This window comes from Danio rerio, chromosome 24, assembly GCF_049306965.1.
Source record: "Danio rerio strain Tuebingen ecotype United States chromosome 24, GRCz12tu, whole genome shotgun sequence".
Lineage (NCBI taxonomy): Eukaryota > Metazoa > Chordata > Actinopteri > Cypriniformes > Danionidae > Danio > Danio rerio.
Window position 1 is genome coordinate 27,174,364 of NC_133199.1, and position 20,733 is coordinate 27,195,096.

General features: G+C 40.5%; 1 protein-coding gene across 4 annotated transcripts in view; it reads right to left on the reverse strand.

The window, feature by feature from the left end:
- zfhx4 (zinc finger homeobox 4) overlaps window positions 1-20,733 on the reverse strand; it is an 81,107-nt gene that overhangs the window by 13,758 nt on the left and 46,616 nt on the right. For 3 of the 4 annotated variants that reach the window (XM_679268.11, XM_005162746.5, XM_005162747.6), the window contains exon 5: window positions 1,774-1,890. The exons of the other annotated variant lie outside the window; for it this stretch is intronic. In XM_679268.11, the coding sequence (XP_684360.5) occupies window positions 1,774-1,890 (117 nt within the window). The remainder of the gene's footprint in view (window positions 1-1,773; window positions 1,891-20,733) is intronic. 4 annotated transcript variants of the gene reach the window in all.

Genomic DNA, 20,733 nt, shown 5'->3' on the forward strand with positions numbered 1-20,733 from the left:
AGTCCATCAGCTTTGCCATCGCACTTCAGACAAGGCGTAAACCGACGGATGTCATATTTGGCACATCCTACAAGAATTTCCGAATCGATTAAGTCAGCAACTGAAATCCTAGCTGCAGGGCTTCAATGAAATATGCAAATACTTTTAATTTATTTTAATCTAATATCTAGATAGACAGAAATTGAATAAACGCTCAACAAACATGCAAATGCTGATGGTAAATATGCAGAATTTGATCTGTCTTGCGTTTTATTTAATTCAGCTGCATTATTTTAAATTTCATAAGAAGCTGATCTGAGAACAATATTTAATCTCCTTGCTAATTTGCAGCAGGTATGCAGAAATGTTCTTAGTAGTAATGACAGCTAATTTTCATCTTTGCTTGTGTTTGCGGAATTATCTCTTTACCCCTGAAGCCAACACAGTGACATGCCACCATGCTACATCTAAACAGAGCACAAAGTAATCTGGAGTTGATCCAGATTAAGACATTTGCATGGAAAATGCAATTTGGATTATAATTAATCCACAGTGACACTAGATTAAAACGACAAAGTAAATGTGCTGTTTTGAGAAACGTTGCCTGAGAAGATGAATATTGTGTATATCTCTCTTTAATATGCAGGAGCCTGGTGGTTTATATTCCAAGCCACATTAGGGATTGGGTGGAAAACACATTAAACATATGGGTTCAACAGAGCAACCCCTAAAACCCATTTTGACTGCTCCTCAAAGTAATGGATTAGAAAAGCAAACAAACAAACAAACAAACAAACAAAAAATGTGGAGATGTATATTTCCTAATTTCAATTTGAACACAGCAGCCTGAAAAGAAAGTTAGCATGCATATATTCACATTAAGGTTTAAGAAGTGAGATCTGCATCTGGGCCGCAGCGTTAAATGACGGCGCATGTAATAGGTCATGTAAATGCATTGAGTACGAACTGCCTCAGACAAGCCTGTCACGGCTATATGGATAAAAGATAAACGACTGGCTAAACTAATAGGCTCTGTCCTGTTTCAGCATTTCCTCTGCTCCATTGAACCCAACATTATGTAGCTAGGTATGGTGTGCATGAAAAGACGCCTAATGTAATATTCATTTCGACCATATATTTCCATCTCATACATAAAAAAGCACATATGAATTCTTATTTGGCAAATCAAATATAACAGAGCCCTAGGTAGTGATGCCAGATGCTAGCTCCAGGGGCTGTTTCCTGATCTCAACACAACACTGTTTTGTAAGGATTGTTGCCCTTGCTAATGTGCTACCAGTCAGACTTGTATGCAGATCTGCAGTTCGAGGACAATGAGCTCTGATAGGTGGTGCGTCGGCAGAATTATTATTATTATTACTTCTTTTTCTTTTTTTTTTAAAGAAGGGTTAGAAAACGACACACTTGCAGCACTATCTAATCCCACGCTTATACAAAATTAATATGTCATCAGAGGAATCGCAAGAACAGCAAAGATTAATGAAAGGAGCTTAAAAATTACAAGCGCAAAAAACTGATTTGATTAAAAAAAATAATCTCGCTGGCCACTGCCGAATATTCTTTGCCTTTATCCACATCTCTGCCATCAGATGGCTATGATTAAAATGGGTCAGCGGGAGGCTACTGATAGCATTCACATGCAACCCACACATGCAGCTGTTATTAGCAGGAAAAGCCCCATTGGAAGAGAACAGAGGAGCAAAACAGGTTGGGTGTTAGTGACACTGGAGATAGGGGTACCAGGAAATAAAAGACCAAAACTAAAGGTCTTACTGGAGTCCTTCTCTGTGGTCTTGCCTTCTATGGCGTCCCTCTTGCTCGAGTCTTTGTCCTCGGCTGCGGCCAATGAGGAGGCTTGTGGGAATTCCTCGCTGTCTTCACCTGGTTCTTCTACAATTGAACACAGGAAGGGCACTTGGTTACCCACTAGAGGTTATGCCGACTGTGTGTGTGTGTGTGTGTGTGTGTGTGCATACACAAAATATACCACCGGTGCTTCTGGTTTCATTAAACCTGGGACAATGTTCTTCACACCTCTTCAGATTGTTAGCACTGGGCAGATTACATGGAAATGTTTCTGTAGGCTCAACCATCCCCGTCGCCCCCCCTCGTGTTTAATAATTCTGTGTATCTTTGCAGCACTGCCAGTGGATTAATCTGTTTATGCTGTTAGGTGATAGGTCGAGGCCGTGCGCCTCTAATCCCTGAAAGGCCTACTGTTCCCTTTCATCCAGAGAGCATTTGTCTCTCACTGCGCTGATGTCACATTTTAATGAATTTTTAGCAGGCTGAGTAATGCCAGATAACCACTCCTGTCTTTCCCCCTCCACCCCATGCAGCTTCCATCACACGGCACACGACGGGGGAAGAAAGAAAGAGAGAGAGAGAGAAATCAAGAGAGAGAGAGAGAGTGAGACGGAGAAATAAACATATTTTGGAAGACCCCGCGAGAAATGAAATAAATTAGGACAACATGAGGCAGGAAAATGGCGCTCAAAGTGCTGCGCTCATCCATTTTATAAAACCTTAATAACCATATAAATTGACCACGGGGAGGCAAAAAGGTCACCGGTATATTTGCATACAATCACTCAAGTCATTGTTTGGTAAGCAGAGGCTCCCCGATTCTGCAGATACATGATATAATTAACCCTTTAAAACTCCCCACACGCTGCTGGCACCGACGTTTTAAGTGCAATACATTAAGTGGAAATTATATACAGCATGAAATTTTCATGGCAGATGCTGGGAGTGATTGAAAGGAAAAATTGTGCTGCACTCTAGTCCTGATGTTTTATTAATAATATTCTGACAACAGGATGAAATATCTCCTGTCACTGCTGGCAGCCGGCTGCAAAAATTGCTATTTTGGCGCACATGCGGTGACGGTGTGCTCTAATACATCCTGCAACAAAGGCACTGTCTGTGTGTGTGTGTGTGTGTGTGTGTGTGTGTGTGTGTGTGTGCATGCGTGCATGTGTGTCTAAGACAGTTGGGGGCTGTCTTTAGATGTACAGACTGCATTTCTACAAAAATAAATGGCATCATTTGCAGCACTTGTGCTTAAGGAAGCAAGCTGGGCTTCCTTTTTCATGAATATTTAGTTTTTTTATATATATAATACAGAAAAATTAAAGCTAACGTAATTATTAATAACAATAATTATGATTTTTAATTTTAAAAATTATAAACACAATTAGAAATAATTAGATTAACTATTTCTGCATAATTGGAATTCCTTCCATGTTGTCAGTTATTGGCAGTTATTGACATTGTTCTGTAAAGCGGAAATTTGCTCATTTTTGTGATTGTTTTAGAACTTGTGATTCAGTTGTCTATGGGAGAAATGACTAGTAATAATAAACAACAGAAACGGTCAAACCACACTGAAAATAGGATTTCTGCTAAATTGTTGCAAACAATTTATATAGGTGGAGTTTAAACAAACAAGTTACATTTAGTAATGTTCAACTTAATTTGTTGGTTTAAATTCAGCCCCAAAAAATTGTTTAAAACCACTGAACTTAAAAATATATATAGTCAAGCTGTTTATACATCTGAAAATGAATGGAAGTAAATGAGACCCGAAGTCTGAAACTAAAAAGATTCAAATGGCTGAAGAAGAAGGTGAATAGAGTTGACTGACATGAAGCAATGTATTTACCTCCGTGTCGTGTTATCATCGTACATTTAATATTTTGTCTGACACAATAATGCACTGTGCTAAAAGATGATCTTCTTTTTTTAAATCACTAAATAAATATTATCAGTCAATCAGCTGGCCATATAATAAATCTTTTTCAATTTGAATAAATATAAATTTTAATATTTGATTTTTAGGGTTAAATGAAATATTAGATCATTTAAATGTTCCTACCACTAGTTCATGTGTCAGATATACAGCTAAAGTCCAAATTATTAAACCCTCTGAATTATTAGCCCTCTGTTCATTTTTTCCCCAAGTTCTGTTTAATCGAGGAAATTTTTTTTCAACACATTTGTTAACATAATATTTTTAATAACTGATATCTGATTTATTTTATCTTTGACATGATGACAATAAATAATATTTGACTAGATATTTTTAATCTAGCTTAACTAGGTTAATTAGGTTAACATGGCAGGTTAGGGTAAATAGGCATGTTATTGTATAACGATGGTTTGTTTTGTAGACTATCGAAAAAATATATAGCTTAAAGGGACTAATAATATTGACCTTAAAATGTTTTTAAAAAAAATTTAACTGCTTTTATTATAGCCAAAATAAAACAAATAAGACTTTCTCCGGAAGAAAAAAATATTATCAAACATACTGTGAAAATTTCCTTCATTTTTTTCCTTCAAAACATCATTTGGGAAATATTTCAAAAGAAAAAAAAATCAAAGGAGGTTTAATAATTCTGATTTCAGCGGTATCTACTACTTTGCATGCACTACAGTATGAGCATAGCATACAATGTGTTTCTTGCTCTCTGATCCTCACCTCCAGATTTGGGGGTGAATTTTGTGGGGGGGGGGGGAGGTGATATTGGGAGGCAAAGAGGCTCTGGACGGAACTAAAGCCAGCGTCAGGACAGAGGGCTAATCAGAGAGAGAGAGAGAGAGAGAGAGTGCTCTGCCTCAGTAGGCAGATGGGGGTTAGGACCAGCTGGAAGTCTGTGATCATGACCAGATTTCAGGTCGGTTAATAAAAGAGACACACACACATACACACACGCTCATACACAAACACCACAGCACAATGTCACACCCTAAGGGTACAGGGGCCAGGCTGTGGCACCTCCCCCTCTCCTCCTCCACACGCTCTCTTCAGCCAGCTAGATTTACTGACCCAGTCCCCCTAGCTGGGAAATGAAGTGTCAAAGTGCTAGTGAGCGTCTCTACCTCGAGGGGGCATCAAATTTTTAAGGCGATCGTGGAATGCATTAATAAAACATAGAGTGTCACGAAAAAGAAAAGGGCGAATTATGAAGGTAGTAACAGAAGGAATAAGGGAAGAAAAGGATGGGTCGCTATCATCTGGGTCTCATCAGACAGCATTTTTTTTCTCTCTTTCCTTCCACCGTCCTTCTCTCTCTCCCTCTCTGGTCTTTTAGCAGGGTGTTCTACAGTTTTTCTGGTATGCATTTCAAGAGCGAGAGAAACTCCCAGACATGCTTTCCTATACATCATAGTGGTGTCTGCCCCGCGCCTGACCCTGGCAACAGTTTGAGTAATCTGAATGCTTTACAGAGGCAGCGTGTCAGCAGCATTGGAGGGGTGTGAGGGGGTTCGGCAAACTCTCTGCCCATCAAACTTAATCGCAAACAGCAGAGCCATAGACAACTTTTACTGCCCCCGCCATCCCTTTCAAGCAAAAGCCGCAAACACATCAACCACACATCTCCGATGGCTCTCTGTTCGCTAGTCTCCCGTGAGACCTGCTCTGATGTGGGTTGATCGGCACGCTGGAGGGAGACTGGGGTCAAGAAGGCGTCACAATTAAAGCAGTGCTGTGTTTTTGCCTCATCAAAATGCACCGGTTTCCCTTTGCACAGGCTACCATACCTACCAAAAAAAAAAAAAACATACAGGAGGCATCCATGGATATTTAGAAATGTGACGGCCAACACTTTCTTTTCATTAAAGCACCGGGCCTGTCCGGTATAGAGAGAGCATAATGACAGACGTGGAGGGCAGGCTGCTCCCTCTTTCTCCTCTTGGGGACTATAACACCTCAGTCCGGTCATTATCCAGCCAGTAAAACAGACACCCACTGTACACAACCGTGGATACCCCCAAAAATGACTTTGCTCATTAAAATGTGTCCCCCGCCTCCTCCTTAGGCTCACAGGTTATTTATGGTTCTTAACAAAGAATATCAGAAAATGTATTGAAGCTAGGCTATCATAAATGAGCACCTTATTTACAGAAAGTGAATTAGAAGCAGACTGCAATCTCGCAGAACTCTTAGTAATCACGTAGTAGTAAATGAGACTTATTACTGCATTTTAAAACAGTAATAACAATATAAAAATGTAATAATATTTTTGTTATAATAATTGTTTTGAATAATGTTAAATGACTCAATGATATTAATTTAAACTAATGATCTCCTTTATAATAATAACAATAGTTCTGTTAACAATTATTCACAACGATGACTGTCATTTCTTTTAATCTCTGGCTTTGTGAAAATGCAGTCTGGTTGTAATTATGATTTCTGGACTGTCTGGTCGTGTTGAGGTGTAAGGAACACTAATTTCCCAGCACACCGTAGGTTGGCTCTGAGCTGCCCATGGTTTTCATGATGTCACATTCTTTCCCCCCATGGTTTTCATTTGAGCCGCTCCATTTTAAAGGAATCTTTGAAACTCGAAACCCTGTACTACTTTGTTAAGGGCCACTTGTAATACTTTCAGGATAATAAGCTTTACTGACTTGTTGATCCACCGCCCCCCCTACCCAAATCTTTTTTCTTGCTCCCTTCTTTTTCCAAATTTCAGTGTATTTAACAAGCATTTAGATCTTAACCAGATGCCGTTAATGTACCATGTCTAAAATACTAAACATCTACGCGAAAAGCGAGCCCGTTTCCCTTCATGGCGCTGCTGCGGCTAAGAGACACAAGAAGGCTCAGACTCAGCTGCTGCAGGGTTATCTGGAGATGGCCAAATAAATTGCGAATTAACCTAAAGATTTTGTGATAAATGGTGAAAGGTGCCATTCTATAGCATTTTCAGTTGTTTAGCTTTTTTTTTTTCCCTGGACACACTCAAACCGTGGGCACTTTTTTGCTAACACAGATGGTTATTGTTGTACATTTGATAAAGCACTATTTTAAATCTTTATTCTTTGTCTTGCTAAAACTGACCAGCACATTACCTCACATGGTCAATGTTCTCTAAGGCAAGGAGTACGCTTTGCATCCGCCATCAGAAAATATCGTTTGTAGCTGTCAGTTACTTTCATCCAAGGAAGTTTTCATATGCAACCTTCTCTTCTGTGATGCAGGATGCACTTCAAACCATTAATCACCTCCATCAAATGAATAAAGATGATGAAGATTAAAGCTTCTGCTTTTTTGCTGCACCAACACAAATTCCCCCCTTCATTTCTGCAGACTTCTGTTTCTGTGCTTGCCCGCATAAGGGATATTAATGGTTCCAAATAACTAGCATTAAATCTTTTAAAGAATGCATCTTCAAAGGTTTCCACAGACAAACCCCAAACACCTGCATTGTACACAAAAAGGCTTTTTGTGTCCGTGCCATTCGGATCACCTGAGGCATCTGGAGAAAGGAGGCGATGCGGCCGGGCTTACTTCAGTATTCGAAAATAATATAAAATAGATTCCTCTTGGTTTCATTCCCCTCCCTCTCTCCCCGCTCTCCTTTTTTATTATTCTCCATCCAATATTTATTCAAGACATGATTATAAACATCTGCCTGGGTAGCCGTTTCATCTACACAGGAGCCAAAAGGGCTGGAAATTTCACACACGGCCGCCAACATGACCTCGGCTCAGACAGAGCATGGCGCTTTTTTTTTTTCCTCCCATGCACCACACGGCTTCCTGTCTGTGACGTCTGAAAAGCACTGGGGGCCAGGGTTAATGGCCTTTCCAATCTCTGTGATAAGAATTCATTTTGTTCTATTACCAGCAGTTATCAGAGGAGGCTGCAGCATCACTTCAGCAGGAGGTTCAATCAATGAGAGAACCTAATGAAGTAACCAGCTCTAGATCTATTTTCTTGCTCAACTCTATCAGACAAATAAGACCTATCTGTCACCCCTGTGCAGGTCTGCTCTGGAAACCCAGAAAGCCTCAGCCAAACCCCTGACCGCACTGAGAGGAGACACAGACGGCTGAAAAGGCGGTCTGGCGTGCATGCAGATTTTTCAAATATACACAGTGAGCTGCATCATCCTTCGAAAGGAAAGACAAGAGAGGGGGGAAAAAAACGTGAACTGGAAAGTACCAAACCTAACTACAATAGCAAATTCCACAAGCACGTTGTTATGATCGATCAAAACAGAGGTCATTTACGGGTTACAGTGGCTATGCTTAACATTCTGTAAATTCTTACAGGACAGAAACCAAGATCTCAGAGGCCACATCTAATTAGACAAAACCTCAGTTGAATTTCTGAAGGGAAACAGGGCTGACAATAGCCGTGCAGCTCGATCTGAGGCGATGGCTAGGAGATGGCATCCACAGAGGGAAATGAATGGCTCTGTGAGCTCCCTTCCAACTCTATAAAAACATGCAAAAAATGTCCATTTCATTACTTGCTAAACAATGTCATATGGGCTGCACTGCCCCCTAATAGACCCTGACAAAGGAGTACCAGCAGACATATGCTTTAAATAAATAAGATTACCCTGATAGACAGAGGCCTCTGACAACATTCCCTGTTCTCTTTCTCTCTCTCTCTCCCATATTTTGTCCCCCTTCCACATTGCCTGTCGTTCTTGCCTCTATTTGTCTGATACCGAAAACATCAGAAGTAGATGCCTTGCTTTCGGTGGCCCGTGAGTCTCTTTAATGGCCCTGAACTGTAATGAAAGACCAGGAAAGCAAGTTGGTCTTTCACTAAAGAGCTTTTGTTTGATTTTTAAGATGACCTAATGCAATTAAAACACCATAAATGTACTTTGTAATTAAGGACACACTGTATCCGTGTCCGAAAAGACAATGAAATTGCGCGTAGGCCTTTAGGAAGTGTCAATGGCAGTTTCACAACATACTAATTGTAGCTTATTGATTGGATCTGAACAAAGTTGTTTTAAAAAAAGAGGAATGATGGGCAAATTATGCTCTGCCGGGACAATTTGAGTCAAAAGAGCATGATCAATATTTAAATGACTCTCTGCATTGATTTAAAATTAACTTTCAATTAAGACATCTGTTGGACTTTTAACTACAACACTTAGCCATTGAGGAGGAAATAAGGGAACATTTATTGATACTCTTAAACAGCAGTGGCCATTCCGCCATCGATTCGGTCATTTGCACTGGCATTGGTATGCAGGAGGTTCTAACTCTTTCCCTCCAAGGCTCCACGCTAACAGCCCCTGGCCCTGGCCTTAGCAGAGGACTTAAATAAATATATAAAGCCCAGACCCATCTCGCTGGACAGACAGAGGGAGATTAACCTTTATCCGGAGCTAAGTCAAAGGCATGTTATCTGCGGAACTGTTTGGTGCTGTAATTACATGGGCTCCATGTTTGTAGCCGATCGAATGGAACTCCTCATGCTGCGTCGGCAGTCCGGAGGGGGAGAGACTTTCTGGCCGGCCTAATCAGGTAACAGACACCTTTTGTTTTGGGAGCTCATTGATGGATGAAATCTTTATCTGTAATATTGATCAGCCGGGACTCTAAACTGTCTATCTTGGCTACTGGAAGCTCTAACAAGATTGCCAACTGGAGTATATCAGTTAACATTTAATCAATGACAGTTTAAGACACAGATGCTTTAAAAAGGCTGTGTGTTTTCCTCCTGCTCTGAACGATTAGGGGAGGGATTGCTCAGCATTTATCATCCAGCTTCCAAAGACGAAAGCCTGCGTCCTTGAATGTCGGAACGTCAGAAAGGTAAAGGATATATGAATAATGAAAAAGAAACAAAATGTTGAAAACGCTACATCCATCCATTTCTATTAGGCAAATGGATGCTTGCACCAGCCGCCCGATTTTGTCGCCATACATCAAACAATGGGGTGGCTACCCACAACCCGCACCCTGTCTCCGAGAAAAATACATGCATGCGTCATTTTTGCAAATGTATAATTTTTGCCACCCTTGCAAAAAACAGTGATGTTAGGTGCAATGAGGTGTCAGCAAGCCGAGCATGCAATCCATTAGAATTTCTGTTTGGCTTGTCTGCTGTTTGCGCAGTTCACCCCCCAGTCCTTCCTACACCATTCTTCCATTTCCTTTCTCATGCCCAATTAGAGGCTGAGCTCGTCACAGTGGCTACAGCAGCTGTCACTCATGCTCGGACCACACTGCCCCTGGCCTAAACAATCATTAGGTATTCATTTACTTTGCTTAGCTCTGTCCCTTAAAGGAAAATAGGAATGGGCTAATTATGTAAAACGTTGGAGCTGGAAAAGAGAAGGTCTTCTTGTCTTCATTCTGATGAGTACAAGCATATATGCATGGATGAAATGTGTACACGAATGCATTTCAATTTTGCACCTACAATCTGACACAATCCTTTGATCAAAACCCGTAACCTCCTGGATTATTAGCTAAAAGCAGCGGTGCATCTTGGTTACCTCTGATTTGCATCTGACAAGGTGCTTTCAAGTGACGGAAAGAGGGATGTCCTTCCTGGGCCTCAGATCAAAGGCACTTCTGTGTAAATGTGGCACCAGAGATCTCTGCTTTTTCCATGTTGAGTCAGGAAACACAATCGTCAGGCACATATTATGACAGAGGCAATTACACAGAGGTGCATGACACTATTATTGCCATTTGCCGGAGAGTGATTATGCTAATGGAGAGATGTATAGCAGGTGGCACGCATGCTGGCAGCTGCCAGCCAGAGACGCCCGCGCACACACACGTGGAGCCCTCCCTTTACACACGCTCTCACTGCCGCCTGTCTTTCTAACAGTATGAACAATGCTTTACAACCAGCCAGTCCCAAGATATGTAATTAGGCCTTACTTTGATTTAACACTTCCTTATCACATCAAAGGCACAGGAATTAGTAGCGAAGGAGAGGGAGAATAAGACAAAAAGAGAGCTAGAGAACAAGGTAGAATGAAAGACATTATGGAAGCCTGTTTCCGCCCCAAAATAGGCATGTACATGTAATTGTAAGGTAAAATGTCAAATGAAAAATAATCAAGTAGCAATCATGAGAATAAGTCATAATTATGTCAAAATAAAGTCTGTTAAAAACGGTTGGATTATGGAGAATAAGTCACAAATGAATATATAGTCTCATGCTTTATCAACTTGTGATATGTCTTTTTTTCTGACCCAACTGAGAGATGTGTTTTTAAATTATTTCTGTAAAGTCCCAACTGTGATTAACAGTTGTCAATACAAGAAAAAAGATATGAGGATACAGTTTTCTTTAGCTCTGAGGGTTAAACAGACTTCCTTGGGAAACAAATCTAATTAGATTTGAACAGAAAGTGGAAAAATGGCCTTGCATTTGTTCAAATGATGGCATAAGTTTCTGCAGAGTTTCTTTAAGTCAAATTTAAACCATTATGAATGAAATTTTAGACTTATACAGGGCTAAACACTAAGGATTTTTTCTAATGGCCAAGTTACTTCTAGTTTTTGCATTAATGGAAGATCATGTAAAGGGATGCATTGCTACTTGGGGAATTTAATTAGGAAAATTTACTGTAAACATGTCTAACAGCGGTTGGGATTTGTATCTCTTTGCAATAAAAACAAATATATATATATATATATATATATAAAATTTTGAGATGGATTATTGTTGATTGGGTAGCTTTACTTGAAAAGAGGAAAATTAAGACTTGTTTAACATGATTCAAGACCTACAACAAAATGTTTGTGTGTGATTAAGCAGCTTTAAGACCTAAAATTTTGTTTTTGGAATTTAAGACATTTTAATACTTTTTAAGACCTCGCCGACACGCTGATAACGGAGACATGTCACATCCATAATGTAGCTTTTCCCTCATAAATGCAAACATGTAAAATAAAATAAACTTAATCTTGTTCCTTCTATAGGGAGCAACTATTCTCCTTTTAATTACCATGTTTTTATTTTTTTATTTTCACAGTTTAATTCAGAGAATTTCAACAAAGTATGTTGCATACTGTTAATTCGCAGACTTTTTTGGTCACATCCATTAACGCATGTCTATTTTCCTTATTTAAAATATAAAAAAAATGCTTACTGATGAATATTTTTCTGATCTCATAACTCTGTGGTTAGTTGTTTTGGAAAATGTAAACAGATCTTTCAATATAATTTTACATTTACTTTGTGAATTTATGCTTTGAGTTTTCACTGCAAAAGTCACATCCATAACACTGGAATTGCTCGTTTGCCTTTTTGCTTCTCTCAATCTCAAAAGCTGCATAAATAGTTGCACCGCACATACTGTCTTTTGATATAAAAGTGCACATAGGGCTTTTGAAGTGTGTGTTTAGCAGGCGTTAGCATGACAGGGTGCCATGGCCCTAGTAGCCCTGTGTGTTTCTAATTCTTTCGGCCGGGTTATTGAAAAGGAATCCCCCCGCTCTGCCGGCACAGTCTGGTGAAGGGGGAAGCCCTCTCCTCATCCCTGCATGGATCCTGCCTCTACATGAAAGCCCCGGAGATCCCCGCCAACAAAAATCAATGTATGGATGTTCAGAGCAGTTTTCAAGGTTTTGTAAGACAAATCTTCGGAGCATGAGCTGGTTTAGTGCTATCGAGCCGCACTTCGATCAGCCTGCTCCGGTGAATAATATGAGAGGCCCTTGCTCACTTTACCAGCCTGTGAAATGAAGACAGGGTGCCAGCCGGCCAGCCACTTCCCTTAAAGGAATGTAACCTGAGTAACTCCCCCTCCACAAATAACCTCCCTTAATCTAATGTCAGATAGCGCCTCCCTAAAGCAGATCCCAGATCAGGCTGCAGCGAGGCACGGGAGTTATCGCTTGCTCGGGGCTGCATCCTCACAGAGCCCTTTGTATCTAGTGCACATTCTTCTCCTAATTAGAAGAGATGGGTGATTATACCTTTAAAAAGAGGCTACTGTTTGCAATTGTCATTTGAGGCAGGAAGTCGGTCGTCACATGGCTTGCTTGACGAGCAAATAAATTAGATTAATAATGAGCACCCATACAACATGTTATAACCTGGGGTAAAAGAGAGAAAAAAATAACAAGTTTAAGCAAAATTTCACTGACATGCAGTAATTAAAGTAATGCAACATGACATACTTCATAAGAGGACTCTCTTAGCGGCTTTGTTGACATAGCTACAGGGAAGACGGCACGGCATATGTTCTTCTCCTCTCATTTTTAACTGTAATTAACTCTGCCATTGTTTTTTAAGGCAATTAACCCAACGTCAGCGTTTAGATTTTTCGCTCTCAAAAGGACTATACTGCTATGCTGCTGAAATACTTTTGCATTCAAAAACCCTTTCACAAATAATTACTAAAGCCACCTTCCTCTGCACACAACATTCGGACACAACTGTCGTTGTGTCCCCCTTGTGGCAGTCACACAGAATTTTCAGAGTGCTTTTACACTTGGTTCAATTGCCTGGACCGTACCCAAGTTGGAAAGCCCCCTCTTGCCACCTTCTCGGTTGGTTTGTGTTTACACTGTCTTATTTTCCTTCTGAACCCCGGTACGCTTGCATCATCGAGCTGCTGCTTTGTGTACAGATGTTGCTAGGTGACAGATACGATAACATAGATCGCGGTCTTTCTGCTTTTACTGAATCTTTTGGTTTTGGACATACAGAAAGCGACTCATGTCCATCTGCTGCAAAAATATGATAAACGTTCAGAACATAACACAGAGAAGCAGACATTAGTACTGTGCTTCCCACTTGTCATACAGTATGTGATACACAGACACACACACACACACACACACACACAAATGAACATTATAAAACAATACTTTGTTGTACTGTTGGCGGTTCATGCAGCTGCTGGAGTACTCTCCATTGGAAATGAATAATTTCCAGTCTGACGCTTGTTGTTTGCCTTGTGCAGTGGAAAGGTGGCTTAAGAATTGGCAAGGATAATTCATTGAAATTTGAGTATTATCTAGTGAAACATAGTTTATCTTTTAGGTACAACTTGCGAGTCTGAAACTTGATGATAAGCAATGTTTTGCGAAATTGCTTTTTTTTGTGAAAGTTACAAAGTGCTTTTCATTGACGGTCACGTAGAACCAAAAAGGCAGACTGGTTTGTGAGGTGTGTGTGGTGTTGGGTAAAAAAGGCATTGCCGGCCGACAGGTTTCAATTTCACATTCGCGATTATCTCACCCCCAATTCCATGCATGCCTAAATCTAAAAAATCTCATCCAGTGACTATACAAACTCTCTTCCTCTCCAAACGCCTCTACACAGACACACACACACACACACACACACACACACACACACACACACACTTCCCAAGGAGCGCCATCTCTCCAAGCTTAAATAGCAGAAAATTGCTCTGCTTTTCCGTGGTCTACCTCCTCATTCCTATCAGCCCAAGTGGGAACAAAAGGCTCGGATTCACTGGTGTGTGAGACCTGCTGATGGGCCGAGAGATGGGCTGCAGTTTGGTGCCGTTGATGCCCTGCTGACGGACAGGCTGGCTGATGGAAGACAGGGATTTGCAAGCCTACCGGGTCGCCATTTTGTCCCCAGCGCACAAAATCAGAGACACCAAATTCGTGCCCGCAGTGGCTGTTAGGCTCAAAATACGTGAGGCAGGAAACAATGCTTGATTTCATTATGGAAAACAGAACAATGACTATAAATGTCTTGGTGGAATATATCGGAGTTTAAGCTCAGGCCAAAGACAAGAACGCTAATATAAGAGGAACTGCTCCAGTGACAGCAAAAGAGCCTAGTGTAAATTTACAGTGATGGCAGAGAAAGAACAGGCCTCTCTTACCCTCTTTTTCTTCCAATCTCCCTCCCGTTTTTTTGCAGGAGAGTTATTATAGGATGATAAAAGCAACAACAATGTTGTGACATGAAACCGTTAGCATTAGGCTGGAAGAATGGAAGATGAAAGAATGTTCTTGGGAATTGATGATTGCTCACAAGGCCCTGATTTCAGCCTTTAATCTCATAGCACACTCAAATTTCCCTCTGTACGTTGCTGGTTTTGGCAGCACAGAGGGAGGGGGTGCAAATAAGGGAGGCAGGAGAGAAATTAGAGGTACTGTATGCTATAGTAATGGTATACATTCAGCTGTAATACTCACTAGGTGGTAGTATACACCCGGCTGTAAAATACATTCAGTTACAATGTACTTTCAGCTTTTCTACAGTAAATACACCTTCTTAATATTTATTTTAAGCATTTTAAGATACTATAATACATTCATAATTTATATTTTAAAATGACAACATTAAAATTATGCACATGATGCAAAACTGTAGAGGTTTTTATTGGATTTAATTGTTAAATATTTAGACAAAATAGCAAAGAATTTTAATAGTGACAGTTTACCAGTTATCGGTTAAAATTGTAATCTGTACACATTTGCAGAACAGTCGTATATTGCTATCATGACACTCTTGGAGATTTTTGTCTTTCTCTAATGGATAACCGTAAAGTGGAGCATTTTCTGTGTGAGCTTTGTAAACAAAGCATTTTTATAAATTGTGTCCCTTTTATTAAGCATGAATTCCTCCGATGCTCGAGTTATTCATAACATGGCCTGGCCTGATGAAGATTGGCCTGTTAAGAACCTCCAGAAGCAATTAAAGTGACAAGAAGGCAAGGCCCTGATGTGTACATTTACTATGACGAGCGCTCTCCAAAGTGAATGCCCTTATTAAGAGCCACTGTTCACCTCTACAGCCTGCCACGATGAGACAGAAAGAGAGAGGGAGGGAGAGAAGAACAACATGTCTGAGGCAAACGCCTGGAGAAATACCTATTCCTGGAGTGAGGGCGATTTGGTAATGAACCTTTCAATTCACTCCTGGGGTAATACATTCTGACTAGTGCATTAATTACTCGATAACATCCCATCAAAATGCAAATGCAGCACTTGACCCACAAGAGTGTCTCATTGGCTGAGCACTCGGAGGAGTTTCTGCACAAATCGTCTGTTTTCCTTTATCAAACAGAGTGGCGGTGTCATATCGTGGAGTGCATGGTTGCTCGCTTCTAGCCATGTGTGTGTTGGGTCACACGGGCCTGATGACCCCCCCGTCCGCTCGCAGTCAGACAGGACCATGGCCGCATGCTGACACTCTTAATTGCAGCACTTGAAGACAGTGTGCTGCTCAGATGGAATATTTCCCCACTGCCTGGCCATGATCTGACAAGCTTGAGACAACGCCTTAATGGCTTTTCCAGAAGGGTGGGGCCAGAGGACAAGAAGAAGAAAGAAACATGGAGAAAATGAGGAAAATGGGTACAACCCTTTTAAGAGAATTTTTTCACAAAATGTTCTTGCCTTTCGTCAATTGAAATCTTTAATTTAACGATTTAATGGGACACAATGTATAGTTGACCCAACAATGGAAATTTGCTAATGTTTACCTTACACCATCAAAAAGAGGCTTTCACATTGAGGACATAGAACTGTAATTATAAATAAAAAATAGCCATTTAGCAATATTCTAAATTACCAGACTACTTTTATCCTGACACACACAAATTAGAAATGTTAAATATATTGATTTGATTTACTATAGTTTTTAATCTAGCAGACACACTAACAGAATCTAATCTAACAGAATACTCAATATTAAGTAGTCACAGCCACTGGGAGGCTTTTCTTAAGGCTGATTTATACTTCTGCGTCAAGTGCACATGCTCTGGCGCAGCCTTCGCGTGGTCGCATGTTATTGTCTCCAACGCTGACACGCACCTCTCAAAAAATCTAACTACACGTCGCAACGACGTTAGTGCAAGCTCTGTGATTGGTCAGCTTGGTAGTGCTGACGAATGTGGGTGGGAGCTGCGCAAACACGTTGGAGCTATTGCTTACAAGTGTGGAGTCCCATGAAGGAGCTCTAGATAGAAACTTTTGTTTTGTATTTACCTTATGATTAATTTTTTTGCATGTCTGCCAGTTCCTACCTTAAATTGAGGCTTAGCTTAAACCAAATACTACCTGAATCCACTAATAACTCCTTACATTTACATAGCGCTTTTCTGGACACTTAAAGTGCTTTAAACATTTGTGGAGGAATCTTCTCTTCTACCACCAGTGTGCAGCATCCACCTGGGTGATGAGACGGCAGCCGTATTGCGCCAGACCACACTTCAGATTGGTGGAGAGGAGACAGAATGATGAAGTCAATTTTGATGAAACCAATTTTTCAAATTTTGCCAGGATGCCTGGGATTTTTAATGACCACAGAGAGTCAGAGTTGGTTTAACATCTCATCTGAAAGACGGTGCTCACTGAGTAGTACAGAAACCCCTATTAATATACCGGGGTCTTAAGACCCACACAAACCGCAGGTTGAGTGCCCACTGCTGATCTCACTAACCCCACTTCCGGCAACAACCTAGCTTCCCCATGTGGTCTCCCATCCAGGAACTGACCGGGCGCAGCCCTGCTTGCCTTCAGTGGACGACCGTGTGAGAGCTGCACAGCGCTAGCTGCTGCCGAGAAAACTGTGACGAAAACAATATATCATTGCCTGCTATTTCAGTCATTCAATATGTAACACAGCAACTTCCTGTTCCAATAGGAAATACCTTACAGGAAAGAAAACTGCACTCCTCGAGCGATTTCATGAGGCTTTGTGGGCAGTTTGCCTCTCGAACATGGCCAGGGGGTCTGAGAGATGTCTTTCTATCAACAGGGCTGGATTATGAGCTTCAGCTGTTAGATGATCCTTTCACACAGGAATGTCAGACAGTCTCACGCCACATCAATCCATTTATTTTCTCGACCCTCCATCTTCTTTCTCGCCCCAATCACATGACTCCTTGTTCATTCAAAATGATGACTAATTAAGGCATAAGCAGATAGTTTCTAAGAAGAATGGTGAGATTCTGCGAGTCGAGCTGTAGCTGTGAGCCCTGATGAAGTGACTGTATTGTGCCGATCTCGAGAGCAGGTCATGGGAAAGCGAGCTGACAGAGGCATGAGGTGTATTATAGCGGAGAGAATCGGTCTGAACGGTATGTGGCATTATCAGAAACACAAGCATGTGACAATGAGAGGGAGAGAGAGAGATGAAAATGACCCTCTGTGACACAGATCCTTCATGCATACTGAAGGTTTGGAAGTGTCTGCGCTGTCCTACTTCACTGTATATACATTGGAAACTAGATCTTATTATCAGTTTGTTCCTTTCTGGACCACAGTCGCCCCAGAATGATGAATTATTCAGACTGAGTTAATTGGTTTGTGAGAGGGTGTCCACAGAAGGAGATATTCCTTAGCAGCAGCTAATGAAAGAAAAATACCCACATTTTTCTGCCGTTTTAACCCCTGCGCTCACACACAAAGGAAGTGGTCGAGCCCTGGAGGGGATGCTTGTTTCAGGTATCCTTGGTGGTAATTGTGAGGGCTGAAGAGCTATAAATGAGCTCGAAATCATCAGGCTTTTTTTTGCCTGTGTATTATGCAAATGCCACAGAAGCACTCCAGCACACCTAGACACAGTCAATGAACAATCAACAGGCCTTCGCCCCAATGACAGTACTTAATGCTACCTATTGCCGTCTGCGTGAGTCTCCTAAGAGTATGTGTGGCATTAAATTCCCATCAGGAATAATAGCTGCTCCTCCTATTTAAAAGTAAACTCCACCCCTGATATGTCGGCTGACAGGTGTGTGCATAAACTTTATGCACCGTAAAACATAATGGGGAACACACACGCTCATACACACCTGCCCTGGATTCCCCCCTTCACGCAAACAAATGAAATGAAAATCCAGCATGACGGCAGAGTGGAGCACTCTACTTAAGCAAGCCTACTGTCTTCTGATTAAGGAAAAAAGCCTTTGCCCTAGAGAGCAAAATTTCATAAAATACTAGTGCCTGTGCTTGATGAATCATGTCTCTTTAATGCAGTGCAGTATGATGGAAGAGAGAGATACAGCCGAGGAATCATCAACCGCTGCTCCGGCTCCCTCTGATAACACCCCATCTGCAGATTGCCTTGATCAGATTCGCGTTTTATTTAAAACAGGACCAATCCCGAGGCCCGACTCCTTTTAATTTGCATATATTAACAGGGTTCAAATGCAGCAATAGCTAGGAGCACTTCCCAGTCAACTTCCCAATCTGCCTGCATAATGGCAGCCTATTAAATAGAGTTACTCATCAGTGCAGGAAGCAGACATGGGGAAAAAAAAGAAGAGATGGAAAAAAGCAGGCTAATGTGAGTGTTTGCATTTCTGCCATTGGATTTAAACAGATGCGTTTAAATATCCCTGTTGTTTTACTGTGGACATATTAAGAAATATCCTTCAAAAAATAACCTATTTACCATCTTAGCAAATACCCATTTTGTCCTGCCAAATAATAATAAACAACCAACAATATCACCACTAACATTTTAGTCACTACTATTACCTACATCAGACCCTAACTCACAAAACGCTCTGCAAATGTCACATTCTGCGAGTTAAATGCATTGCAATTGGCATTTCAAGTTATCCTTAAGTCATTCCCTCGCTCCCATAGGATGCTGTCTAACATGCGGTGGTCAGTCGCTGTAAGAGAACATGATGACAGCATTAGGTCTAAATTCCCAGCTGCATTATCACTGGCTCTGGCTCGACGCTGGCTAAATCTGCAAAGCTTCCTTCGGTTAGCCACGATTAGGCACGACTATGGATAATCAATACTGGCTATCAATTCCATACTTTGTTGTGATGGATGAGGTGGATGGGGAAAAGGAAAGGGGGAAACCAGAATAGTAGTCTATCAGAGAAAAGGACAGGGAGTAGAAGAGAGAGGAGATGGTAAACAAACCCATGTACCACATGCACTGAACCCAAGAGATTGATACATACATGCACATTAGATAATGCATTAGGTACTGTGACCTAAAAATGAACATTACGTTACTTACAGCGTTTATTAATCTAGGTTAATGGTAATTTATAAATACAAACGGTACAAATGGTTTTCGTAAAGTCAATTATACAGTTGCAGTGCTTCCCACAGTAGCTTGATTGAAATACACCTTTTACCCACAGCATATAAACTACATGCGACAAACAAAAAAAAATTATGTGAAATTTTACTATATTTTGATTTATTATGACACTCTTTTTAAGATATTTAATAGGAAAAAGTGTATATTTTCTTTTTTTTGGGGGGGTTAAAGTTATTTTTAAAAGGCTGTTGAAATAAAAGAAATACACTATTTCTCTTACGTTTATGCTATTTAGGAGCCATGTGCACCCACTGACAGGTAAAGGCTGCTCTTTCTCTTTCTCTCTTTCTAAAGTTGCTTTATTGGCATGACATTTTATACAGTATTGCCAAAGCATTTTAGATGTTTATAAAGTATGTAATAACATCATTAATCAAATATACGGCAAAAGAGAAATAAATAGCAGATAAAAAATAAAAGTATACATTATTGCTAAAAATGCTACTAATTATTAAAATAAAAAGTGTAGTTTATTTAAATAAGGCAAATTAATTGATTTCTAATGATGTACAATATTTTGCAGCCAGTATATTTTGTTCTCTCCTAATATCTAGTAAAGTCGTTTATAAAATCATGAATCATTTAATGTTAAGGTAGTGCAAAAACAGATACAAATAATGGAAACTTTAGAACGCGAAAGTAAAACCCGAATCCCGGACATTTTAGGAGGTTCAGAAACTACAGTCAGATGCATTTTGGCACAAAAGGTGTGTGTTGATGATTCTCGCACTCACAGAACCAGCATAAGGAAACGTGCAGACCGAGAGAAGATTTTCCACTGGTTAATCAATTGCGAATGTTCAGCTTTCTTGGACGAATACAAAAAAGTATAAAGGATGATGGTAATAGTATTATTCATGTCACCACCAAATATACTTGTGCGGCCATTAATATACGCCCAAGTAAAGTCTAACATTAATGTTGATGCTTGATGT